Source organism: Scophthalmus maximus, chromosome 1 (assembly GCF_022379125.1).
Source record: "Scophthalmus maximus strain ysfricsl-2021 chromosome 1, ASM2237912v1, whole genome shotgun sequence".
NCBI lineage: Eukaryota > Metazoa > Chordata > Actinopteri > Pleuronectiformes > Scophthalmidae > Scophthalmus > Scophthalmus maximus.
In genome coordinates this window covers 10686950-10714645 of record NC_061515.1, presented here as the reverse complement: position 1 = coordinate 10714645, position 27696 = coordinate 10686950, and the positions used below count along the sequence as shown (strand labels likewise).

At 43.1% G+C, this 27696-nt stretch overlaps 2 protein-coding genes across 4 annotated transcripts; both read right to left on the bottom strand.

Annotated features, from left to right (window-relative positions):
• Positions 1–7677: 7677 nt before the first annotated feature.
• skap2 (src kinase associated phosphoprotein 2) lies at positions 7678–17526 on the bottom strand. 2 transcript variants are annotated; one of them, XM_035624176.2, is made up of 13 exons: positions 17366–17526; positions 16893–16998; positions 16764–16789; positions 16392–16493; positions 15483–15563; positions 14811–14894; positions 14517–14641; positions 14117–14180; positions 13783–13887; positions 13594–13668; positions 11381–11493; positions 7926–8022; positions 7678–7822 (listed from the first exon to the last, which is right to left on the bottom strand). In XM_035624176.2, exons 1-12 carry the CDS (start codon positions 17403–17405, stop codon positions 7930–7932), a joined length of 1014 nt encoding a protein of 337 aa, XP_035480069.2. In that variant the 5' UTR covers positions 17406–17526; the 3' UTR covers positions 7678–7822; positions 7926–7929. The 2 variants fall into 2 exon arrangements, with proteins under 2 accessions (XP_035480069.2, XP_035480076.2); XM_035624183.2 differs by having other exon boundaries at positions 16392–16490.
• Positions 17527–20923: 3397 nt separating this feature from the next.
• On the bottom strand, positions 20924–27696 carry hoxa2b (homeobox A2b). Of its 2 annotated transcripts, XM_035636648.2 has the most exons (4): positions 24743–27696; positions 24310–24380; positions 22293–22723; positions 20924–21838 (listed from the first exon to the last, which is right to left on the bottom strand). In XM_035636648.2, exons 3-4 carry the CDS (start codon positions 22702–22704, stop codon positions 21138–21140), a joined length of 1113 nt encoding a protein of 370 aa, XP_035492541.2. In that variant the 5' UTR covers positions 22705–22723; positions 24310–24380; positions 24743–27696; the 3' UTR covers positions 20924–21137. The 2 variants fall into 2 exon arrangements, with proteins under 2 accessions (XP_035492541.2, XP_035492535.2); XM_035636642.2 differs by having other exon boundaries at positions 24310–27696.

Here is a 27696-nt window from a genome sequence, read left to right as displayed (position 1 = left end):
GGAGAAATTTGCACTAAAGTGTCCATATGGAAAAAAAGCCACACCTGTCTCACCATTCTGTCTAATAATGTTATTTTTAGTTTCTATCCCCGGTGTGGTTTTAATTCATTCATATTTAGTTTGTCTTGTGAGTCTTTTGCAATGTTTCTTTTTCCTCATGCATATGACGTAGTGACCATTTTAGCAGTCTTTTGTGTTGTCAAAGAAGCAACTTAAATTTGATTTATTTAGTCCAAACGTTTTATATTTTACTTTAAAATGATACAATGACACAATCATTCACATTGCAGTTTTATAGGAGTTAAGATTCTTCCATGAAGTTTTATATTATATTTTATTATGATTCTACCATTGTTGATATATTTACACCGAATTATTTTCAGACCACCAAAATTTACATAAACAACGGTTTCTGTATTTCTCTACCAAAATTGTAGTCCTTGCGTAGTGGATAAGGCTTTGAAGCCTCCTATAGACCTTCATGATGGGAAATGAAATTTACTAAAATGAAGCGTTTACTGCAAATATATATATATATATTTATTTATTTGTACTAAATTTGGCACCTTCCCTTTTTGGACAAAACTTTCTAGTAGTGACAGGTGTGTCGATGGGGGTTTAAAGGCTGAAAGGTATAGTCTGCAGAACGTTATCTTGTTTGGAATTGAGACCAACACTTATACAGATCATGCTGTCAATGTTAAGTAACAGTTTCTGCCATGTGGTTTAGCACTGGAATGTTTACATTGCTCTAGTCGGACCTATCCAGCAGCATTGACTCCTCTTTTAATGGTCTGTGACTCTGGTCCACTGGCGGTTAACCTTGAGCCATTGTGGTCCAGTCTGTCAGCGCGGCTCTGCTGCCATGACAACAATGACACATTGGAACCGATCGATTGGCTAACAGCTCTATGCTCCATGTTGGATGAGCCCAGATAAGTCAAATCACTCTGATTTCAGGGTGGAATTTAGCAGGATTCTACCAGAAAATCATTTTCATGATTTCCACAAAATGCTTCAGCTGAGTTTAATCCGATTAGTATGCTTATTGTTTGACACATAAAACTTTAGAAGATAAGATAAAGGAGGATGGCCCCTCTGGGAGCTGCCCATCTGCCTCAGACCAAGTCAGCATGTCTTTCTGCCACAACAGCTCAAATAAACCCCACCTTATGTCTGTGATGTCACACTTGGCTTACTTTTCCCCGCTATTGTGTAATTAACACAGAATCACGAGAAGCAAAAATCCAGTTTATGTGGTGGAAAGCACCAAAGTGTCAAACGCAAATGTAACAATATGAAATCCCAATCAGCCTTCCTCTGCTAAGCCAAAAAACAAATTGAAGTATTGAGGGAGATATGCTCCAGTGGAGGCAAATTACAGATAAATCAGAGGCAGCTAATGCATTTTAAGTGCCACATTATACAGAATCCATTAGTTCCTGGAGGAGTTCAGCACCACTTGAGATATTAAATCTCCGTGACTGCAACTCTGTGGAACCAGGATGAGTCGATATCAGAGAAGCTCAGCTGCACTGCCAATAGATACGGGATGAGACCTTTGAAGGAATGATGCCAGAGCTACCCACCAGCAAAAGTGATACTGATGTGCAACTTGTTAAACAACAGGACAATCGCAGTCACGAGGGGCAGAGGAGGGAGCTCGGTAAATGATCTGTAAGTCTGGGATTAATTGAACTGTTAATAACATACGCCTCGGCTCTGAACATGTCTCAAGGTCTTCCACATTTCATGCCAATACTGAGCGCTGATTTACTAAGGGCAGGTTTGTGGGCTTGTTCTAAAGCCTACCACATCCTAACACCTGCATGCTTCAGTCTGATGGGGGGGGGGGGGGGGGTTTCTCAAGGCTGAAACACTGTGACTAAACTGTCACAGATGGAAATGAGCTGAATTAAGAGCTATCCATCATTTATCAAAACCCCCCAGCAGCCGTTGTTCCTTCCCTCGGTTCTGCATGGCTTATAGCTGCTATTTCGCCTTCGCACGCTGTCGTCTTTTTTGGTCTCACTGATGATGCAATTACCGAGAATGCGTGTGATCACTGTACCGTGACGAGCAACAGCTTCTCTTCTCCTGGAATCAGGGCTGATCAGCGTGAAGGCAGCTCCTCTACCTGCAGCACTGGGTGTGGGGGGGGGGAAAGGAAGTTGAGATCACTGCTTCGTAATTTCCTGAAATAAAACAGTGTGTGAAATCAGACATGTTCTGTTTGGCGCTTGCCGTTGAAAACAAATGAGAAACAGCGGCCTTGTGCTAGGATTACATGTCTCTATTTACTGTATATGTTCATACATATTCGCAAATATGAATTAATGCATGCACACATCTCCTCTTAGAGAGGAGCGTACACATTTCACAAACAGGAGTGCTAATGGCTGTAATGAGCTCAGCCAATTGTTTAATAACTCTGGAAATGAAGTAGAGCATTGTAAGATACCTTAAGTGTCTTTTGCTCATCCTTTTATGAATTTGTGTCTTGGCACAGGGGAACAGCCCCTCAGTGTGCCACAAGATCATGTGTGAATAACTACCCCGCCAGACTAATGTCTTGTTAGAGATGAGGAACGAGGAGAGGGGGAGCTCTTTGGTCAGATCCAGTTCAGTGAATGGAGAGAAGGCTGGCGATGGCAGCGAGAGGACGACAGAGGGTGGAGAAACAAGAGGAGGAAAAAAAAAATAGCAGGGTAGAGGGCACCGTCTCTTGAGGCCTCTGTGCTTCGCTGCCAGTGTGTGTAAATCAGCAGGCAGCTCACGGCTGCAATGAGGTAGAAAATAAAAAAAACATAAAAATGTCCAAGTGAAATAAGAGGCAAGGGGAAATCTTTTATGATGAGCCTAAATTCTCCTTACTCTGCAGTAGATCCACTGGCCGGCTCAGCTTGTCTTCTCCAGACACCGTCCATCATCCCAGTGTCTGCATGTAGCCACAAATTACTCAAATTACCCCACCTGCTATTCATTTAATACATATGTAATGAGTATCCTAAATTCACATGATTATCATTCATAGTATGTTAATTGGCCTGTGTCAAATTAATTAATATGCACGTAACACAATGTGAACTGCTAAAACCAGAAAGTCTGAAGTTCTGCAGTTACGCTTTAGGTCCTGAACAGAAGTTTACCATCATGCATTGTCATTTGAGCACAGGAATTCTTTCCTGACCTTTGGGAATGGTATATGTATTCAAAAATAATCCCAACTCAAAGGTCTGCCAGCTTTCAGAGCTTTCAAACCACTCCTCGGTCTTCTTCAGCAGAGGGCTATGTTAGCTCTCATCACGTGTCCCGAGTGTGGAAGTTCCCTGCCGAAAGCTCATAATGCAGGTAAAGGCCTTTGAGATGAGATGTTTTTGTTTTTTGAATCATCATATTTATCTTGTTGATTATATTTAGGTGGATTTCTTTAAAATTGTTTCACTTTGCCTACAGGACCTTTAAAAAAGTATTGACTCTCCCTCGAAAAAAAATTATATTTCACAACAGTGGATCAAAGATTTGACACGGTTCTCACAAAGTGATCTGCATTAATTAAAACTTTAAAATACAAAATACAAGTATTTACACTCTTTAACTTGACACCTGCAGTCAGTTTCAAATTGCATCTGGAGATAATGGAGATCTGGAAATAAATATATAGCACATTTCATACCAAAAAGAAGCAATTGAAGGTGTTTGTTGGATGCCATATTAATATAATGTTTCTAGCTTTCTCTATTTTTGAGATCCAAGTCCAATCCAGATTCCCAGGTATGCTTAATTTGAGTATTATATTGGCAGGGGCTGGACAAAGTGCCTCAACTTCTACATTACAAACACTACAAGTGTTGGTCGTGTTTTTTATCCATTTGAAGGCCAGTTAGCAATATGGCCCACCTTCCACAAGTAACACTAAATAAAGGTTAGATGTGCAAAGGCCAAACTGCAAGAGCATCAATCAAAACGTAAAAGTCTTAATCTAACTGTAAAACTATATTATAGAACACATTTTAAGAATTTGATCTCCGATCCAGAAACTACAGTTGTGTGATTTGTGTGTAACCGTAGAATGTAAACTCCGTCTCGGGTTGTTTAAAATCCCCCAAGGTCCCTGAAATAATACTGAGGACATGCGTCTGTGTCCTCAGACCGTGGCTGTGGTGAGCAGCTGTGTGTGTACCTTGGCCACCAAATGAGCTCAGGTTAACTTGGCAGGGCCTGTGCTTGGATACATACCAAAGCTGACACTAAGTGGGAGTGATGGCAGCAGTCTGCTATCTAGTGACTCCGTTAGCTCAGCAAGCTCCTGTAACTCAGCCCCTCGTACCTCACTTCCTCTGCCAGGGTGCTGCCTTTCAAAAGAGGCTCCTATATTATGAGCTGACACGGAGATGGGATCTCCACCTGAATGCGGGGTCATTACAACCAGTGGCATTTGACTCTGTGGGGGGGGGGGGCAGAGAAGGGAGGGGAGGAATGATCAGTTTGCACAGGACTGGCAGGCAGTCAGCTGCAGCTGTAGGTGTAAGCTGCACAGTGTGGAGAGGGCTGTAATTACAGTTAGAGCCTCTCGCGCATCCCCTGACCCCTCCTGATTACAAACCATCCTGCCAGACCACCCACGGCCATTACTCACCTCACTAACTTGCAGAGTAAATCAGTGGCAGAGCGCTGACCTGATATTAGAGCCCCAGCCGGATTGTAAACAGGGCCAGAGAGTACAGAGGCTGTAGCCTTGTAAATAATCTGTGTGGCGATGGAGCGGGAGCGAGGCGTGGGAGACGTTTATAGCAGGTGGACAAACACCTGTCACTTTGATAAACCTGATTTATCCTAAGTGACATGTCAGCACATAGCTCTGCGCTGCCTGACAGCCTGGACCGCCAAACCCCCCACTCTGGTACAGGAGACCTGTTTGAAACAACGACGCGTGGAGTCAAAGCGGTGACAGGGCTCGGTAACGGCTTCATCAGTTCAAAATATATCGGCTGCGACATGATGGCGTTCAAAGTGGCGTCTTCAACGTGCGGTAGATGGTGATGTTTTCTGAGGGCAGAAGCTGGTCTTTCCAACACTGGACACACTTAAGACGCACAGACAGACACTGATAACGCGTGAGAGAGGTGGGTGAGGTGCTTGTGATAAATGACCTGTCTGGAGCCATATTTACTGGTGTGCCACTACCCCGTGCTCTGAGGCCCATAACACGCACGATCCATTAGATATTGAAAAATCACTGAAAGAAATTAAAGTCTAAGCCTCGAATTCCAGAATTATGAATTTTCAAAGCACAGCCTGTCAGGATCTTCGTTTTTGCTTTCACTGTAAATGCACCATGTCTCCTCGCAATGTCACACAAGCTCGCAGAGGAAACCTTAATTTGTCAGCCGCCGTGAGTTATGTTAACAGAAACTGACCTCAATTAAGAGTGACTTGCATTTAAAAAGTGTCTATTTCAGATTTTAAGATTTAGACCGGGGGGAGAGAGGCTTTAATGGAATGCTGACAGTGGGCCAGTTGGAGAGGTAATACATTTCCTGCAAAATGCCAGGGGATACCACATAAATAAGGCAGTGTTATTCCTGACAGAAACTCTCCATGAAGCCGCGGCGTGATCTATGGCCGAGTGACCTGGTTAAAGAGCAGCAGAAACAGCTGACAGCTTGATCAAGATTACCTCTCTAAAGTGGTATAGATCAAGTCTTTAGCCTTCTCGCTAACCCCGGAGGTAATGGCATGAAGTGATGATGGTGTAAATGAGGATGAGCAGGTATCACTTTGAGCACGTGGGTATTCGTTCTCCCTGGTGGTTATTTACCCAGAGGATGTGCATTAAAATGTGGGAAAAGGAAAAATGTTTGTTTATTAAAAACTAATTTAAAAGCAAAACCTGCGTGTCATAGTTTGGTGGTTGTCAGAAAAGAATATGAGCTCAGAGCCATCAGTAAAAAATGACTTCTGTACCGACAGGAAATTTGTTTTATATTTCCATCGTCTTTTCTCAGCAAACCTGAATTTATTTATTATTACTCAGCAGCTCAATCTATATAGATTTGGCCGGTAAAAGTGTGGCTTTATGGTTGCAAGTATTAATTAGTGATATTCTGGTATCATTAGTGTAATTTAGTGCTCGGTAAATTAATGGCACAGTGGCATTTATCTATGAAACATTATATCTTGATGTTAAATTGCAATAAAAGAACCTGTATATTCTGAGGATATGGCTGTCCAAATCTAACGGGGGGATGGGGATCTAGTTGACATCCATTAAGGAAATCCTTTATTGGCACATAAAAATGAGAGGCAATATTTAGCCTCACTTGTCTTTGGCAAGCTAACCCATAGCCTAGCATTAAAGGGGGACTCTTGGATGAAAATACTGAGCAATGTCAGCAAAAGAAATATTTCTGTTTCTGCATTGAATCCCAAATTCAGCATCAACCCCCAAAGTATGCTTGAATATTTTATAATCTACCTGAACGATCTAATTATCTGTCTGACATTGTCAGAAATATTGCAGAAGAGCCATCTGGTGAGCTCCACTGGCTGGAACACCACATTCTTTCACTACATCCCTTCCCCACACTAAAACAAAGCATCGCCTCTCTCGATGTGTCCAATGTAGTATATTCAATAACTAATTATGGTAATTCATTACATCTTCAATTAGCCAAGAGGCTTTATCGCTGCACTATAGAGTAAAGAGCAGGATTTATGTCGGCTTTGAATGTCACCCAGAGGACAGAGGACTAGCTCATCACTCAAAAGGAACAAAACAGAGAGACAGGAGCAAGGGAAAAATAGAGGGACGAGGACGAGAAAGATACAATGAGTTATTGGTTAATGAATGCATTTTCCTTCCCATTTTCTCGTAACCTTGATAAATCCTTGACAAGGCCTCTTTTGTCTGCATCAAACAAAATGTGTGTATTCGCTAACTTGGATTTTCCACTGAGGGCACTGTAAAAAGACATGTACAGTAGAGTACGCATGTAACCTCGGTGGGATGTGGCCGGCTAACGCCGCCTTGCCTGCTGTCAAACAGCCCCTCGGAGGGCGATAAGCATCGCTGCTATCTGTGTGCGTGGCCGTCTTATTACTGCACCTCGGCCGTTTCACTCATGCACACGGCACAGCCAACCATCTGCCATCTCTGTGATCCTCTGCCCAGCAAATTCTCTCAGGTGCCATAAAACAAATCAAAACACAGGGTCTCTTTGAAGCCCTGAACAAAAGTGCTGACCAGAAGAATAAACTCAGTTTTTTTTTTTAAATAAATAAATGATTTTTTTTTCTCCCCATTTATCCAGGAGGTTGTGCAAATATATTTACAGGGTTTGATGTTGCCAGGGGCCTGATGTTAACTGCAAATCATAATAACGCATCATTATAATAATGTGATTCAGTATTACTTAAAATTCCACTTATTATATTATAATACCTTTCTGCTGTTAACCCTCCTCTCCTGTCATTGTTAATTTAATCTGTAAACACCATGTGAAAATGTTGTGCTTCAAGGTGAAAATTAAAAAAAATTAAAATGGCCATAGGTATTTTTGCCATGAGCATCCCTCTTACAGATGTTATCTATATGACCTTTGAAGAGACTCTATTGCCACCTTGTGGCTTCAGTAGAAGTTTAAGTTGAAAAAAAGAATGCACTTATGCAATAGATATTGTTTGAATGTGTATTTATTAAGTTTGCCAAGCAAAGCATGAAATGCTGTTGTAGATATATTGTATAGAAAATAAATACAAAAACTTATTGCAAAGTAGAAAAATACGTATTTCAGTAATATGGAAATGGAAAGGAGGGATCCTGAAAAATGACAGATTACCGGTTAGAATTTAGTGGATTCATTTGCACGTTTCAATCATTTAGTTTTGAACTCAGCAAACAAGTGAAGATAAATAGAACTTACTCATTTATAAAGCATAAAGCTCCATCAGGTAGTCTTTGGGGACGATTCCGATATTTCCATTCTTCTCTCCAACCCACCAGCCAAAGCTCTGGTACTCCTGGATACAGGACAGAGTGGAGGGGTCAGTTATCACACTCACAATGTCATGTGAGTCGCAAAATGTGAAGATTAGAGCTCTAACGTTAATCCATCAATCATTCAACGGCAAAATCTATTTTTTTGATCAATGTTCAAAGTCTTTTTTCACGCAATGATCTCAAACATTTTCTCATTCAATCTTTTCCACAGTGAGGGTTCGCTGCTTTGTAGAGAAATATGCAGAGAAAGTGGCATTTCGAAAATTTTCATTTCTGTCCCGGGGATTTAAAGATTGGACAGAATATCTAGAAATGTGAAAAAAAATATTAAATTATAACAGAACAGAATAAATAATCCTCAACATCTTACCACCAACTGTCTAATTACAAAAATCTTAACTGTTATTCCCACCACATCCCTTCACTATCGTCGGTTCTGATATCGAGCACACTTTCCTCCACCACACACAAAAACACCAGTGTGCGTGCAGGGCACGTCACACATAAATGTGTCACAGCGTGACAGGTAATAGCTCCAAATGGCTGTCACCATGCTGAGATGTGAGGAGGACACTGAGGAGAGATCTGAGACAAGAGGGGGAGAGATCTGAGACAAGAGGGGGATATCCCTCTCTCGTTCTCGCTGGCCAAGAGCCTGAACTCCCATCAAAGTCTTCCCGGGACACATGAATCAACTCTGGAGATCGTGTTCTGTCGAGGCTGGAGGAAGAGGAGCCTGCACAGTGTTTTAAATCCAGGGACGAGAAGGAACCACATGTGTCCGGTTATTCCCAGCAGAGCACAATGGATGGAAGTGATCATGTGGAAGTATCAGACACAGGGAGATTACAATAACGATAGTAAGGGTTAGGCACTGACAGTTGTGCGGTGAAGGGCTGTTTGTCATGTCAGGTGATTATATAGATACATTATAATTTGACTAGTACATCTAAATTATTAACAACAAATTAAACATCACATGAAACAAACAGAAATCGCCCCATCCATTTCATTTATGTGTCACATGATGAAAATGTCACTTCATCACCAGCCCCTGGGGGATAATAAAGCAGACTGACATGAGGTGTGTGTAAGAGGGTGCGAGAACACGTGTGTGTGTGTGTGCGTGCGTGCGTGCGTGCGTGCGTGTTTGCATTATGACTTCCTGTCACTAGCCTTTGAAAAACAGCAACACTTCATTGTGTAGTTCTGGCTGACAAATAAGACATGCCTGAGTGAGTGCGGCAACACAACACGAGCTGTGGAAGACTAATGACACCACACACCGTGACGACACCAATACCCTGAAGCCTAAACCTTTTTCCACTGTCCGGCAATTTTATTAGTTCTGCCAAAGGGAATCGTCTCCTTGAAGTGTCGATTTACAAGCACAAATTGCACAGAAACATCTGCAGATCTGAAAGAAACGGTAGCCGCATCAACCCATCAGCCATTATCAAGCCATCGAGCCACTTCTGCCGAGTGAGATGTTATGCATTTCTCAATTTGTTTCATGTGCAGTCATGTGCACATGGGTGTGTGTGTGTGTGTGTGTGGGGGGGGGGGGGGGGGGGGGGGGGGCAACACACTCTTCCCTCACTTCCCAGTCCGACTCTATAACCAACACCCAGGTCCTGACTGGGGGGTCTCGCAGCTGTAACACTACAGCTATTTCTGGGCTGTGGAATGGGGGAGGGACGCAGGCGAGAGGGAAAAGGAGAACAGTGTGTGTGTGTGTGTGTGTGTGTGTGTTAGTGTGAGTGTATGTTGGGGGGGGGCTGTCCACTTTAGCTGCAGCTGGCTGCTGCAGTCCAGACACGTTTTATGGTCATTGCCCTCGCAGCAGGCCACAACCCCCAACACCAAGGTTTCAGCTAATGGCACTCCCAGTCTGAGTGAAAGAGCAACTTGATTCTTGGTCCTTTTCCGAGGAGGAGCAATAAACAGCAATTTGGCCAATGAGCATTGACGGCTCTTGTCTGCTTTGTGCATTTGTTGCCTTCCTTTAGTGCTGAATCAATTCAACCATTAGCTAATCTTCCCCCGAAAAATTTAAAATTCTGATAATCCATTATTTTCTTATCATTCAATGTATCGTTTATCAAACAAAAAAATTTGTGTTTCTGCTTCTGAAATGTGAAAAAATGATGCCTGTTTCGATTTTTCACCGCTAGTCAGACAAAACTATTTGCAATATTTTCTGACATTCTACAGAGCAAGTATTTCATCTGTTAATCAGAAAAACAAGTAGAAATTCGTCAATAAAGACAACAATCTGCAGTTGCAGCGTGGCTCATTTGGCCTGACTCATTAATTATTTCATTCACTCGTAAAATATTTGAAGCTGTTATTGACAATTAACATGGAAGTTTTTTTTACAAAAAACAAAACAAAAAACAATGTCTGGAGCTCATCAGTCACAAACTGTTTTGAGTCTTCGTGCCACTAGATGGCAGACTTGAATTTGGAACTGACCAGCCTTTTGGCAACAGTGAGTCTCAGATGACTAAATGCTCCAAAGAAACCAAACCAGACAGGAAATATATCCAGTCTAGATGGCGCACATTTCACACCTTTTTTTTTTTTTTTTAAATAACACAAACCACAGGAATCTGTAAAAGTGTATAATTCCTCCACCTATTTGCGATGCAATGTTCAAAAACAAGCTTGTTAAACATATGACAACAAAATCCAATTTGGCATCCACGTGAACCAGTGAAGGACAAAAGGTCTCCTGTTTGGTTACACAATAAAGGTAAAGAACCGACCCTCCGATCTCCACACCCCGCACCCACAACCAGTCAACAAGTCGTGGAAACTGTGCGTCCACTACACGTCCTCACCTGCTCTGAACAGAGTGGCGGACTGAGCCTGGGTTTCCTGAGAACACACATTCCTATTTGGCGAGGTGAGAGAGATGTGTGAGAGGTGTGTGCGGGCCGACGGCCGCTCGCCGCCTGGCACGGCAGCGGCGGCGGCGGCACGCTGAAACAGTCCAGATGGAAGTGATGGAATGGCGCCGTGTGCCAGCTGAGCCCGGCTTCCGCCAACAACACTAAAACAGTTTCCGTTGTGACACAACTAATCCCCATCACAGTGCCAGGGAGAGAACTTAGCCCCAGCCTGCCTCTTACCATCAGCCGTCCACCTCCAGGCGGCGGGTCGGGCGCTGCCAGTAAAGGTTGTGAACAGTCAGTTCCTCTGAGGGACTGGAAATAACCCACTTGAGGTGGTCTGGGACAAGCGAGATCCCTCTGCTCTGACTGCAAACCTCCTCTAAAAACGTAAGCGTTGCATTTGAGTTTGAGCAAATCCTGGCTACACATGCTGGAGACGAAATCCAAGACTTTCTGACAAGTAGAACTCGTCCAGCCGTACCTTGCTCAGGATGTAGATGGCATCTCCACGTTTGAAAGACAGCTCGTCCGGGAGGTCCCTCTCACAGTCCCACAAGCCCTGGTAGTAGTTCTGGTAGTCTGTGCTCTTATCAGCTGGATAGAAAAATGGGCAGCGGTGTGAAAACAGATCAGGAGCTTTATTTTCGACTGAAAGTAATTGTTTTATATCTACTCGGTGATTGTTAACGAGGAGCAAAACCAACAGGAGGCAGTGGAGAGCCTGAAGCCGAGTCTGGAGGCACCATGTGCAAAGGCGACACAGTGGATGTATCACAGTTCCATAATAACTCATTATTCACAGCGTTATGTGTGCGTGGTAAATTCCAACTGAAAACAAGACAAAATTAAGTTCACTTTAAACCTGATAGAAGGCATCATAAAAGGTTGATTTTTAACGACGCTGTTGATGGACACTATTCACTCCCAATGCAATAGGCTACATAAAGAAAGTGGAGAAGCTGAAAAGAGCTGTAAATAAATACAAATTAATTATGTGAGAAATAGATATCTGACAAAACAACATTTTTGTAGACTAACTGCTAGTTACAGTTTACTATGACAATCAGTATGTAGACAGACTGTGTAAAATTTGCATGTATTAGTATTGGTATAGATTCTGGACACGGGTAATGTGCAGAGACTTGTTAGTAGCTGTGAGGATGTAGTTCTCTGTGGTCTCACACTGACACAAAGTGAACCCAAACAGTCAGAATACATCATAAAAAAAACATGACTTTTTGAGTGTGCTTTTCCAAACCATTATCCCACGATGGCGTTCACAAAAGAGACGGAGTTGCTGCTTTCAGCTATTATTGATCCGTGGCAAAAGTTAAATTCACCATATCGGCGATGATTTGTGTATTAGTTGATAATTAACTTGACAGAGAAATGAATCTGCAGCTATTCTGATGATAGATTGATCACTTAATCGATTTTGTTTCAAGGAAAGACTCCAAATACTCTCTGGTTTGAGCTTTTAACATTGCGTGGATTTGCTCCACTCCTCCATTTTTACATCATTGAAAGCTGAAGAAAAAAGTAATATGAGGACGTCCCATTTGACTCTAGAAAACTGCTTTACATTTTATACAGTTTTGCATACTTTTTACATTTTGTAGAAAATATAACTGATAGTTTAATCAATGAAAAAGTGCAGCTCTAATGTAGCAGTTTTATCACCTTCTTTCTAGTAGTGAAAGAAAAAAAAGTACACTATATATAGTAATATGTAGTATTCTGTATAGAGCTAGTATTTTGTATAGAGTTAGTATGCAGTATAGAGTAAGTATTCTGTATGGGGTTAGTATGTAGTATAGAGTAAGTATTCTGTATAGAGTTAGTATGCAGTATACAGTAAGTATTCTGTATAGGGTTAGTATGTAGTATAGAGTAAGTATTCTGTATAGGGTTAGTATGCAGTATAGAGTAAGTATTCTGTATAGGGTTAGTATGTAGTATAGAGTAAGTATTCTGTATAGGGTTAGTATGCAGTATAGAGTAAGTATTCTGTATAGGGTTAGTATGCAGTATAGAGTAAGTATTCTGTATAGGGTTAGTATGCAGTATAGAGTAAGTATTCTGTATAGGGTTAGTATGCAGTATACAGTAAGTATTCTGTATAGGGTTAGTATGTAGTATAGAGTAAGTATTCTGTATAGGGTTAGTATGCAGTATAGAGTAAGTATTCTGTATAGGGTTAGTATGCAGTATAGAGTAAGTATTCTGTATAGGGTTAGTATGCAGTATAGAGTAAGTATTCTGTATAGGGTTAGTATGTAGTATAGAGTAAGTATTCTGTATAGGGTTAGTATGTAGTATGGAATGCATATGGAATTAGGGCACAACTGGTGACTTAGCAGTTCCACTTAGCAGTGAGAGAACAAAAAAAATTAACCATAAACATTCCTCTCCTGTCTGATGGTTGATCCTCGGTGGAATACTTTGTAAATGTTTACCTGGATACAATAGATACACATATTCTTATGGCAGAAGTATTTTTTGCACTTATACAAGTCTGACACGACACTTATTGTAAAAGGAAGTTGTTTAACCGGGGCTAAAAGTTATTTCCAGCATTGGTGCAGTCGCAACTTTCAGTTGCACATGTTCACAGGAACTTCCTCTAAGTGTCACTTCTTCTTAACCGCGGTATGTCGTATATCATAAACCATATACAAACTCAGTGCTGTGTACCTGCGGCAGGAGGAGGAGGTCTGCTCGATGGCGCCACCGTTAGCGGAGGCTGTGCTGGAATGGGCATGTCATCTTCTGCAGAAACAAGACGGAGGATTGTGCTATACAAGTTATGATTTTCCGTCTAATTAGTGGACTCAAAAAAACCTAAAAATTTAAGTACAATAGTGGTAAAATGTGGGGTCGGACCTGGGAGCTCTTCATAGATGTCTTCATCGATCGGCTCAGGCTCAACTCTATCAGATGAAGTATCAATATCATCGTACGTTTCCTGGTCCTCTTCTTCTACAATATCTACCAACAGTGAAAGATTATATGTTCAACTAATGCTTACACACAAAAACTTTGACTGATTTGGGCACCAACACACGCGGACTATGCGGTGCTCATATTTAGATTGTTCTCTTTTGATTTTACCCTTTAAAAAAAAAAAATATGTTGCTGATTTAGATAATATAGATAATATCACAAAGTAATATCACAAAGTATAATAACATATTCTTAAGATGGAAACAGTTCAAACCTCTCAAAACAACGTCTATCTGTTTCACCCATTCCTCCGCCTCCTTCGCGGATGACGCACAAAACTGCGATGAAAGACGGGAGAAATGAAAACTGTAGTCAGTGCAATATGAAGGGCTACATATATTAATTAACATAAACAAATAATACTGCATTTATGCATAGCAAAATGTTCCGCGTGGAAGAGTCTGAATGTTCGGAAACACTTCTTTAAAATATGCGTGACAGGTTGCAAAAGGCAACAGTGTCAAATGAATGAATAGGTTTTAAAATAAATAAAGATTTAATGAAGTGCAAGTACACACATGGCCTGCCAAGTTTTGGCACACCTCAAGTCCACCTTTGTTTACCAATTTAGGAGGTACATTCAGACTCGGGCCATCACCGAGAGACAAGCGTACCTGATAGACTCGCTTGTCTGGCGCCGAGATCTCAAAGCAGCAGTCTTTCTTTGAGTCTCTCCGTAAGGTGCTGCTCAGTTTGACGGCGTACCCGTCGGTACAGAACTCGCCCTTCTGCTGCTTGTCTGTGAGCAGAAAATTAAAAATCTCCTCGTTAATGTCGCAGAGATAACAACTGCAATGCTACTGTGTAAACCTGTGGGAAACAACCCACCCATTTGAGTTTTCTGAAAACAGAATGCAGTTGGAATGAAATGAGGGTTGTTTTTTTTTTAATAAGATAAAATGACATACCTTTCTCACTGCCATAATAGTAGAAGGTGTGGTGGCTAAGAACGCACCATCGTTTCTGCCACTCGATGCCAAAAAAGCTGTGATCTGTGGAGGGAAAAGAGAAATGCGATGAAATAGTTTAATTTGAAAGAAACGGGAGGTGTGTATGCACATGCTTTAAAAAATACCAAGAAATGTTAATATGATGCCATGATTGGGCTTCAGCCCCGTCTTCATTGTTCCTTGGAATTGTTTTGGGATATGTGGTGATATTATGTCATGTGAGCTCCTAATTCAAGTTTGCCTGTCAAAGATGTTGTAGATCAAAACATTGCATTAATACATTTCTTTGAGACATTCCAAATTTCAGTGTGTAGAAGATTTCTCAATTTCAAATAAATCTCTCTGTTACCGAGGGATATGTTCCCTTTTTACTGGTCTGTTTTCTGTTTGTTTGTTTGTTTGTTTATTAGTGCCAAAACCAATTTCCACCAAACCTGGTGAAGGGATGCGGACTGGGCCTGGTGGAAAACCCATTCAATTTTGGTGCGGGAGCCGATAGAGGGATCCAGGATTTTTCAGACAACTGACTTTTTTTCCTTTCACATTTCTTATATAAGACAGGACGGTCGTGTGTAGGAGTGTTTGGCCTCGGTGGAGGTATGAGCTCATTGTAGTTGGCAGAGCACCCACCCTTTCTGCGTTTCTCAAGGTATCCTGCTTTGAAGACAGACGTCAGGTCCTGAGCTGCCACGGGTGGGGACTGCTGGGCACCTGGAAGAGAATCGAGGTGGAGTGAACTCATGTCTTCGCCCTGACCCGTTGTTATCATTGGGTCCTTTAAAGGTAAGTTGAGTTTGTCAAAGTGAAAATCACATTCAAAATTCTTTTTTTAAAACCTCAAACATGCCCAGATGGGTTTCTGGCTCACTTTGCTATCATGCGTTCGGTTGATGCACGTCAAAGTGAAAAGTAAAGGTCACGGAGGCTCCAATAAGCGATGTCTTGCCGCTCGTTCGGGGTCACACTACAGATTCCCCCTGCAGCATGCAACTTCAATGCAAATGTTCAACTGTTGTGTCAAAGTTGCTTTGTGTGAAAGGGCAGCCATAAAACTGGCAGCTGCTTCCAGCCCATAAACCACCGCACTGGAAATCACCATTTCACAAGGATTTCCTTCATGTTGTGTTTAGAAAAAAGTAAAATACATAAAAATCCCGCACGTAGATTGCCACGACGGAGCACGCCGGGTTAAAGCTACTGTACGTCGAGGAATGTTTTTTCTCAAACTTCAGCCATTGGCAGTAAGTTTGGGTCTCCAGACTGGGCCTGGGAGTAATAAAGCATTGCTCTAGCTGTCAAAGGGCCGGGGGTGAGGGAGGTGGTGGGAGTAGCAGCAGTGCCTCCAAATTGCTCCTCAAGCATGTTGCCAAGTTACAGTTGGAATGTCTCTTTCATTGCGCCACTCAAAGTCACTTTCCCCAACGAGCAGATGCAAAGATGTGTGTATTTTCACGCCGCAATGCAATTTACCAACACTTTAATCTGCAGCTTGTGAGCAGTTGGCGAGTCAACGTTGGACGACGGCTGCTTGTGGCTTACCCTCGCACGCGTCATCGTCCTTGTCTGTGCGCTCGGACTGCAGCGACCCGCCGTCGTTGTTGCTATCGACTTCCTCCTCCTCCTCCGAGTCATCTCCACCTGCTGAGGTAAACACAAGGAGCTGAGCTAGTAGTGAGACAACGCTGTGGCGTAAAACAGTGGTTCCCAACCAGTTGTGAAAAAACCCTATTTTTCCCGCCCACACTGTTTGGTTGAGTTTGAAAAGATCTAACTTCATGGTCGAAAGTCTCGAAACTTTTCGTGTTCTACAGAGGTGATCGTCTTTAGGCTCGTGCCGTGACCTCTTGTGTGGGTGGCGTGACACATGCAAACGTATGGAGCATTGATGCACAAAGAAGGAACGAGACTCACTTTTGTCCTTGAATTCATGTGGAAAACTGTTGGAGAGACAGTGAGACGATGTTATCACCTGTGACGTGACATTACGGTGGAAAAAATGTCAGCATTAAAATTAAAATAGCAAAAAAGGAACAAACATACCTCAATTTGACCTCTTTGATCCGTTTGACGAAGGCCTCCCTCCTCTCTTTTGCCCTCTTGCTTAAATTTTCACCTTTTAACCCATGGCTGAGGAAATGTTCTAGATCTAAATGGGGGGGGGGGGGGGGTTAAATCATTAATTTAACCTGATAGCACATGGCTACTGGATCATTTTGTGTCGGGTGACTCGGTATCCCTGGAGATCCGCTTCACATTTACAACATACAGGCAGCTTCACTGTTTGAAGAGAAAGCTGCGTTATTCGAAAAATGCATCTGACAAAAGCTCAGTCATCCACATCGAGCCTGCGCTGCTTCCCCTTTTTCATGCACAACAGTCTGGTGGGGGAAAGGGACCTAGTGAAGCCTTAGAAGAAAGAAGAAGAAGAAGAAAAAGAACAGCCCCGCGTGGAGCCTGGAAACAAACCGACGTCCTCTCATATATTATATATTATATCTATATATATATATTACCTGATATGAGCGTCGACAGCTCCTCGGGAATCGCTCGCATCGTGATCAGAGTTTTTTTTTTTTGGTTGTTGTTCCTGGCAGCGACGGACCGTCCGGCGTGGAGGGGGAACTCCTCATGACACGGAAGTAGCAGTGGTGCTCACACACGGAAGTTAATCTGCCAATTATTGTTATCAATGACCACTCAGTTGCGCTGCAGGGCCATAACTTCGACAGCCACGCTGGTGTTTATTATTATATATATATGTGTGTGTGTGTGTGTGTGTGTGTGTGTGTGTGTGTGTGTGATGACAGGGGGCTGATGCTTTAATGGAGCGACGGGTCTTTACAGACTCATAAAGTCGCGGCATAATGTGATGATCATATTCTTGATTGATTCCAGATAATATTCCTCTGGCAGCTCTTGCTCTCCGTGACTGAGTCGCTGGACACGTTTGGGAGGCCCCCACCAATGATGTAAGCACTTTGCAGTTTATGAATATGTCAACACTGTAAATCCAAACAGGGATTATTAATAGATGAAAAGGCAATTAACAGCTCTGGAGGTTCTTTGGGGTTTTGTTTTGCCAGGTCTCTTAGTCTTGAAGCAGAAGTCAAGCTGCTTAGGAGGAGTCTCTGCTGCACTAGAGTGTAGAACTAAAGCACATTTTAACAACAGCTCCCCGCCTCTATGTATATACTGTATATATTTGTTTAAATGTCATCTTTGTTAAATCAGGTATCTCGAAGAAACTTTCACATCAACAGAGCAGCGGCAACACAAACAAGGAACGACACCACAAAGAAATATTAAAAATGATTACAAGAATTTTGGAAATCATCAGAGAAGGAAATATGCTGTTTCACCTTCAAGAGATGTGTATAGATCAAGATCCGGATTTGAATCCCTCCCTAAATGTTATCACATGTTTCTGTTGCCTGATATCTTGGAAGGTAAATATTTGGCCTCATCATTTGTGAGACTATTCTCATCAGTTTCTATTGTACAGTCAGTGTCAATCACAAATATTCATCTGATCCCATGCAACCGAAGCACCAATGCTGGAGGAGTTGGAAAAAGAAAAACAACAGCTTACTTCTTATGAGCCTGCGCCTGCTGCTGTATTCGGGGGAAAGCGGCCGTGTTGTCATATTGTTTATAAAAGGTGCCACTCATGCATTAGTTATCTTTTGACAGGCAGTATCACCCAATCCCGGTTAAAAGGCCGGGCCTTTGAACTGTATAGCCTGTTGTTGTGGAGACATGAGACGAGAGATGTCAGAGCGGCTCTGGAGGGGCAGCGTGAAGAGCGTCGGCCTTTTTTAGCTGCAGGTGGTGGACGGTGTTTGTCAGAGCTGCCAGACACACTGAGCTCATTTCTGTTTCAGTCCAGCAGCTTTTGGAAAGAGACATGACGTCCACACAGGAGCTATTCTGTTCGTCCTCATTCCGTCTTAAACCGAGAGGAACAGATGTGATTTAACGTTTGGGATCCGGAGATACTTTATACAATATGCTGCAAAAACGCGTTTCATGTATTTGTGGCGTTAAAAAGTTATGGAACATAAATACTGATAAAATTAACACCACCCATTGTAGATTTGGAGGATATTGTTATGTGACTGTATGCCTCTCTACTTTATGCAATTTAATCTGAGATCACATTCTAATCTTATGCGTATGGTTGACGTTTTTCAAATTTCACTTCCTGTTCACAGTCGTCTCAAGCGGCCACATTCTTTATGAGCCACAAACCCTCTGTGGCCATTGAAAACCTGACCCCCCCCTGACCTGGCAAGTAGTTCCTCCCAGTTTGGAGAGGAGAGGAGAGCCAGGTCGACCTTTGACCCCTGTGTGTGTGCGTGTGCGTGTGCGTGTGTGTGTGTGTGTGTGTGTGTTTGTGTGTGTGTGTGTACATGTGCATGTGTGTGTGTGTGTGTGTGTGTTTGTGTGTGTGTGTGTGTGTGGAGGGAGGGAGGGAGGGCTCTACTGGCACACAGTCTTGTATTTGGTTTCCCATGAAGCTTCTTCATCCGCCTGTCACTCGTCTCACAAACTCCTCCCTGTGAACGTTCCTTCCTCCTTTCATCACACTCATTATCAGTTCATAATCTGCTCGCTGCACGTTTGTTGTCCAAGCTCAAACGCAGCAGAGTCGGTCAAACTTTCTACAAAAAAAATTTGCATAGTTTAAATTCATATTGCAGTTGCATGTGTGAAGCCTGAGTGAAGATAATATCATGCAGCAGATGTCTTGATTTATTCTACACTGTGAGCAAATGAGTGGCTGAACTATTGTAAGTTTGTTGTTATATCTTTAAAAAATTAAGTATTTACATAAAGCTCAGTGGTTGCAGCACCAAACCGAATCTGACTGCTCCTCTCTGCCTCTTGGGTTTTCTACAATTAGCCCATTCACTCCTCATTTTCGATTGGTGCACAATTAGCCATCACTTGAAACCACATCTCAGTGGGCCCGGCAGTTCACCAGCTCACCCCGCCGTTTAATTACTGCTGTGAGACTCTGAGCCCAACCACAGTCCTGAGTGCAGCACGATGAGTCCACATATATATATATATGTATATATATATATATATGGATCCTGCAGGAATCTGGTCAGAAGTATTGATCAGTGAGGTCAGTTTTTTTTCTTTTGCATCAAGCATTTCTCCTGAACATTTAATAACATATATCACAGCTTTTAAAAGAAACTAAGCTGCAAACTGCTGTTGTGTTGTGGTGATGGCTTCCCTAACGTGCGCCGATGTTCAACTGGTGGTGTGAATAATTCCTTCAGCAGTGAACAGGTTGGAGAACAGGGACGTTTGATCTAGATTAACAACATATTTACTTTTAATTAAGATTTAATTTTTTTTATAATTCAATTGAATAAATATTCTGCCATTTGACTGGAATCTGTCCGTGCATGTCTATTTTTTTGGTCTGTACAAAAAAAAAAACAAGTTTAAATACAAATTCATTACAATTTGAAATTAAACCCGGAATCATTTTAAATCCTAAGTGATTAACCACAACGGCGGTGGCGGAGATTCTTAATCCAACGCGAGTGTGTTACGATTGTGGATCGGGCTATAAACAAGCACCCTCAGCGCTGTGAGTTTTATAGGCAATAAAATTTAATTTGAGAGCCAAGAAAAGTCACAGCTTTTGGCCTGGGACGCAGCAGTCGATCCTCCCTCGAAAGGTTCCTTTTCTGGGAATTAACATTTCCCCCACTGTCCAGATAGAACACCGTTGAAAAATAAAAACAATCTCAACCCTAGATTATTGTTTAAACTAATGGACTGCAACTGTATACACTATCACTAACATTTCTTACGCATTTTCTTATTTCAAAGGTATGTGTTCAGTGCCTCTATTTGTATATTCATTTATTTATTCATTTTTAAAGTTTGAAATGATTAAAATAAATAATGTCTTTATATCATCTTTGCTAATAAATGAATGAATATCCCATGGCTTTTAAATCGAGCCGCTGGTTTTCTTCTAAAACATGTTTTATGTGAAAATCAGACATGTCTCCCAACATGTGAAATAAGACAAATGGCGCATCTGATTCCACTCAACGTGAAGTTTTATTTCAAGGAAAAAATAGTCTGCTCAGTTATTAGTCGAAATCCATATAAAAATAAATGTGAACTGTCCTCTCTCACACCATGTCGGCAACATAGTAGCTCTGTGTTTTGTTTGCTCTAACTTACCTCGAAAGCTACACTGACAATGACTCAGGCGTCGCGGGAGAAATGTTAAAACATATTCTGGCGCACATTTCAGTAACTCAAGTTTTGCAGGTCGATTGTTGTGAGTGTTTCAGAGAAAAGGTCAAACGTTTCGCACGACAGGGGCAAGGGACTGTGCGTGGAATCCGACAGAGTCGGCGAGAAGGAGGAGGAGGAGGAGAAAACTTGGAAATCCTGCAAAGAGACGTCCAGGCCCGGGGAACCGTCATTGTCCAGGCCCATTGTTGACACGCAGATGGGAACAGTGGGTGCCGGGTTCGGAAAATGTTTCAGATTTTTCTCGTTACTGTTCAAAGCCACGACAGGCGGCTGCGGGCTCTCCCCATTGTTCCCGTTCTGACACTGTTGTGAAGTCAAGGTATTTTGGGGGAAATACCTCTCCCGCTCCAGCAGCGTCCCGGCCGCGCTGCCCCCCTCCGCCGCCTGCGCGCCCTCGTCCTCGTCCTCCGGCCCGTCGTCCACACACGCGTACTTCCCCTCGCTGTCCCGGTTCTCCTTGCGGTGGGTCTGCCTCTTGTGTTTCATCCTCCTGTTCTGAAACCACACTTTCACCTGCTTCTCCGTTAAATCCAGCAAGGTCGCTATTTCCACTCGCCTCGGTCTGCACAGGTACTTGTTGAAGTGGAACTCCTTCTCCAGCTCCAGCAGCTGCGTGTTGGTGTAGGCAGTCCTCAGCCTCCTGGACGCGGCGCCGCCCGCACCGACAACCACCTCCGGTTCCTCTGGTGAACCTTTAAGAAAAACGTTTATTTTTAATCACAGACAAAAGTGGTGATCGGAAATGAAATAAAAAACAGCAACACAACTGGAAAACACACGGGGTGAAACTTGTGGCGAACAAGCAGGCACCGGGACTGGGAAGATTTATGGTCCCCAGGCAGAATATGATGGGTCTGCGTGGACAGGACGGGACGGAGGGGGAAGATTAATGAACATGCCAGCTGCTGGCCCGCATAAGAATAATCTATCACTCTCCATTACTGTCAGCCATTAACACTCTTACACTGCATCACAAGCCAGTGCGTTACTTGATGAGATTAAGCATGCTTAAATCAAAATCCTACACTGGCTTAAAGGGGGACGCCCGCGCTGCACAAGGCCCGCGGGATGCAGCCCCTCGAAGAGGGGGGATCCTCGGACAAGGAGAGCCTTTTTACACGGAGGTTATTAATCATCGTGTCTTGCCTTGGGGTGAGAAGTAGAGTGGTGAGGAGTCATCCGCCGTGGCAGCAGCAGCAGAGTCTGAGGAGGAAGAAGAAGATGCAGCAGCAGCAGCAGCAGCAGCAGCCTGGCTCCTCTTGATGCTTTTCTTCTCCTTCATCCAGGGGTACTCCGGGGGCAGGGACGCGGTCTGCGGCGGGCTGCAGCCTCTGGGAGCCTGCTTCGAGCGGCTGTGCCGTGGGTGGACGCCCGCGCCCAGGCCGGGGATGGTCTGCTCGAAGGGAGGCGGAATCAGTGTCGAGCGTGAAAGCGCCGGGCTCTTGATTGATGAACTTCGAAATGCATCACCGACAGGGTTAGTGAGAGATGTCAGGCACTCAGCGAGCGACGGCTGGCTGTTGATGAAACCGCTCTCTCGCCCAAATTCGTAATTCATCTCCTCCTTCGTGTCCCCGCTGGTGTCAGAGAGGGGGCAGAAATGATTTAAAAAATAATAATAATAATAATAAGGAGCAGTTTATTTTCATAAACTACTAAAGTGGATGTAGTCGTACATGGAGACCTCTATGACATAAACTATTGCTTTCAAGGGGACATGGTTGGAATCAGACCGTGCTGCTCGTCACATGATTGCATCTGCCCAATGACAATTTGGGGTTTTTATCAAAAGAAGCCACTGTCCCCTGTGATTGATCGAAAAACTCGGAGGGGTAACGCCTCATTCCGGGGCAGTGGTCGCTTTATTTACTTTTTTTTTTGGGGTGAGGGGGTAAGTTTGTTCACTGAAGCCCCCCCCCCCTCACCACCCCGCCCACGAAAATGCACCCAGAAGTCGTTTGCGCGTCCACGCAGTCTGCCACGCGGGTACGCGCATGTGTGTGTGTGTGTGTGTGTGTGTGTGTGTGTGTGTGCCCGCGCGCGCTCGCTCATTTATTTCCAACATGGCACTCCACAAATCACTGCGGCAGTCACATTTGTGTCTCGTAAAGCCACGACGCCCACAGCCGTTGCCAGTGCCAAGGCGTTAATCTTCAGACTTTTTGTCGAAGGTTCGCTTTGCGTGGAGACGAAAGGAAAGCTGCACCAGACACCACAACAACGTGTCCACCCTCACCCTTCCCCCACCCAACACTCAAGACAGAGGGAGAGAGGGAGGGAGGGAGGGAGAGAGAGAGAGAGAGAGAGAGAGAGAGAGAGAGAGAGAGAGAGAGAGAGATTATTTAGATTTTGATTTTACGTTCATCAGATTTTGCCTCTTAATCTCTATAAACTGCCAAAAACATGTAATCAATGAAGGTAAATTAGGCATTTAAGCATCTACAGTGGCCCTGTATTATCATTATTTACCAACATCTTTGTGTGCATGAAAAAAATAGCTGGTTGCTTGACTGGCATTTGTCATAATTCCACAGTTTATAGCTCCCGGCCACACATCCCATTTCATTTATTTTGTTTCACCTACAGGGATAATATTGACCTAAGCCATCATCCGTATACTTCAGCGTTATTGGTTACAACGTAGCGGAGAGTGGACATGATTTGCCACTGTGGTGTGAAGCGGAGGAAGAGGCTGTTTATTGCTCGGGCTCTAAACAAAGAGCCCCGGTAGCCTGCGCGTGATCAATCTTTCTCGCCAAAAGGTCTGACAGCTCCCTGCCCTAAGAACACGTTTAAACCACCTAACACTCCTTTAGATCATATATGGCCAGGAAGAGGACCACCACTCTCCCTCCAGGTTGGGCTGTGGGAGAAGTTTTCAATTTAGAGAAAATGTGGGGATTTCCTTAGAAGCACGGATGAGACGCACGGCCATTACGCACCAAAGGGTTTTTTGGGGGGTTTTGCGCACTCGTTCGATAATAAATCAGATATCCAGCAGAAGTCGTTTTTTTCGTTTGCAAAAAAAAGGACTAACGAAGAAGAGAGGAGTGGACTCGGTTAGTGGTTAGAGAATCGAACGGAGGAGCTCTTACATAGGATCAATTGTTCGCTGAGGTGAGTGGGTGTTGGCATTCAGCAGAAAGCCCATTCAGTCTCGTACCTTTCTCTCCGTCAGATTCCCCGTGGACGAAGTCCTTCTCCGGCCTGTTTCCCCTTTCTCCCATAATTCTGCTTTAACATGTGAAAAGAATATATATATTCTTATAATTAGAATATGACTGCAACTAACAATTTGTATTCGAAAATATGCTTTGAATATAAGGCAAATCGCGTGAGGGGAAAAATACAATATAACCTGGCCAGAAGAAAATGCTGTAAAATAATCGGCATGTTAAATAATATGAGTCATTCTGTTAGGGGGGCCACGAATTAATGTGAGGATTTGTATTCGGGTTTAGTAGAGATCCGTACTGTCAAGCATTTACAGTTATTTCAGCAAATTATGATCCAAACTAGCCACGTTATACGTCACTTCTTTTTCTTTCTCATTTCAAATATGCACATAAATTGTCGTTCATATAAATAATATTTACCTGCCAGGGCGACACAGGTGTACCGGGACAGTGACAGCGGGAGAACAAAGAGCCTTCTGCAAAGTAAATTATCCTCCACAGCGTTGTTTGATTTACAAGAACCTATAAACACTACATGCTGAGGCTGCTCGGACATATTCCACGTTTCGTATTGCAAACACATTTTTTGATTTAGATTTTCGTCTTTTACAGACACAAAGCCACATTTTGCGGCTTATTTTATTTAATTTTTTTTTTAACAAGAGGACGGTGTCTGGAGGAGCTGAGAGCAGCAGCGGCACGTTTCCCGTCTGTTCTGAAACAACAAGAGACATCTGGGAGGCAAAGCAGGCCAAACGTGCGACCACCGACGGACAAAAAAGAAGGAAAAAAAACTCAATTACCATTCTAATTATTATTGTACTGGGCTGGTGTGGAATTATTTTTCTATTCATGGTAAGTGTAGAGGAAATGCGGACTTAAAGAAATAAAAAACAAATGAATAATCACAAAATGTGCGTCTGTTTTTGTTCATCAGTGTCGAACATAAATGGTTCTTTAATTCAGCATGTTAATGATTATTTATACAGAGACTAGGCTAATACTTTAAAGTGGCATTTGGTGACATGATGGAACGTTTTCATGTGGCAGGTTGCTTCTGTTATTAACGCTGCATTATGTCATATATCACGTCATATTCTGCCAGTGGGAGAAAAAAAAATATACAGGGATGCATTGAAGTTGTGTAGTGTGGATCTTCTGGAAAGCATGTACAGCGTCGAGCCAAGTGTCTGTGTGTGTGTGTGTGTGTGTGTGTGTGTCTGAATGTGTGTGTGTGTCGGAAACAAAGCAGGTTTTTATATTACAGTTTTATTTATTGAGCCCCCAGGATTCATGGGAAGATTTGACAGATACTTCAGACGCGTTATGGGCACACAAATCAAACTGCTTTTCACGTCGACATTGTGCTTATGAAATATCTGATAAATTCAAGGGGAGGGGGGGGGGGCACTGAAATGGTTATTGGGTTTTTTTGCCTCTGAAAAAAAGAAAAAATGGGAATGATACCAAAAGCATAATGGATGTCTAAAAAAATCTCAAAATTGTTGGTGAATGTTTAACATCGTGATATCAGTTCACATCTTGTTTGATTCAAGTGTCCATTTTCCTTTGCCCTAAAAAGACAAACTCGAATATGAATATGGTTAATCCTTGATGAGGATTTGAAGGACATTTTCAAATTGATGAGGGAGATTTAAAAAAAAAAGAATGCAGCAATTTGGGACTATTTGGCTGATAGAACTCCTAAAGTCCTAAAGACACACACACACACACACACACACACACACACACACACGCACACACGCCAATTTCACAGCGGTATAACCTCACATCCACTCTGGGCCACATCCAAACCAGCAGCCTTATTGGCAGAGCAGGACGAGTGAATCAAACGGATTCACATGTGCTCACGACTCAACTCCCCTGAACTTCTCCTCCACAGTTCACTCCCCTGTCACCAGAGTTGTCATGAGGCCTGATGTATAGGGGTCACAATAGGTCACCAGCAAGCAACATCCGAGCAACTTTCTGTTTTCCTCCAGCACGGTTCCTCACACTGCTGTTTGCACGGAAGATATCCTTCCAAAACATTCGTGTAGGGGTCAAACTGGAATGACATCTGAGAACAGCTCTGTTTTCCAGAGCTTGGGGAGTTGTTTTTTTTCAGAAGGTTTGTATCTGTGTCTTATTGTGTCTTTTGACGGACCAATTATCCTTAATATCCTTACAGTTATAGCTCTTATCCCGCAGAAAGGAATAAGAGAGTTAACCAGATGCATGTGGGTGACCTTTTGGGCGTGTGGGAGGTAGAGGAGGGGGTGAGGTGGGGGATGCTGAAGGGAAACAGGAAGGGAGGGAAGGTTTGAGGTATCTCCCACTTTTTAGGAACTCAAGTTTACCTCAGCTATAGGTCTAAGGTCCAGTCTAATTCCTGATTCATGCTTCTTTCTTGCCAAGAGGTCTGACAACTCCCTGCCCTAAGAACAAATTTTAAACCATTTAAGCAGACAAACGAGAAGGTTTTTTTTCGTGCCAAGCCCACTGTCAGCAGTGAGGTGGGGGGATGTTGAAGGGAAACAGGAAGGGAGGGGAGGTTTGAGGTATCTCACAACTTTTTAGGAAAGTTCACCTATAAGCTATAGGTCTAAGGTCCAGTCTAATTCCTGGTGAAATGGGGCCGTTGACCTGCGTCACAAAGCATGATCACGTGTTGACCTGCACAACAACCATCAAGTCATTTGACCCTAAATAATCTGCAAACATTCACATTATATGAGTTAGAGTTGCTGAAAGTATTGGAACGTGTCATGTGTGCAGCTGCAGCCGAGTTTGATTTATCACAGCAACAGAAATGTCTCTTCGAAAGGACAAAGTGGAGTCAACACCTTAATCTACTTTTTTTGCTTTTCTCACAGAGGACAATGAAAAAAAAATGTGCAAGAACCCCTGATCAGTACAAAGCCCCACTTTAATTAAATAAGGATCTTTAGATAGCAATTTATGCCATAATTAAACTGCCATAAAAACCAAACGGAACACTTAGCAGGATTAGAAGTTCCACGGTGGAAACGACACGAGTGGCGCAGGTCTCTCTGATAAATGGGGAGTGGCCCTTGTGTGCCGTGAACGCATCACTCACAGTGTGTGAACGCATCACTCCTCAGACGAGCCGCTGCCTCCACCTGCTGGTGGCGAGAGCGCAGCGGCGCTCAGCACCGACACGGAGCTCGGAATCCGTCAGCAGCAGGAGGACGGTGGTTGTTTGTCACGGGTTGCACTTTTGCACAACTCGTTATTTGTAACTGACATTTTCTGATAGAAGGGGGATGCAGGTAGTGTAGTGGGTTCTATTTGGATGCATGTGGAAGGGATATCAGTGCGTTTGTGTGTGTGTGTGTGTGTGTGTGTGTGTG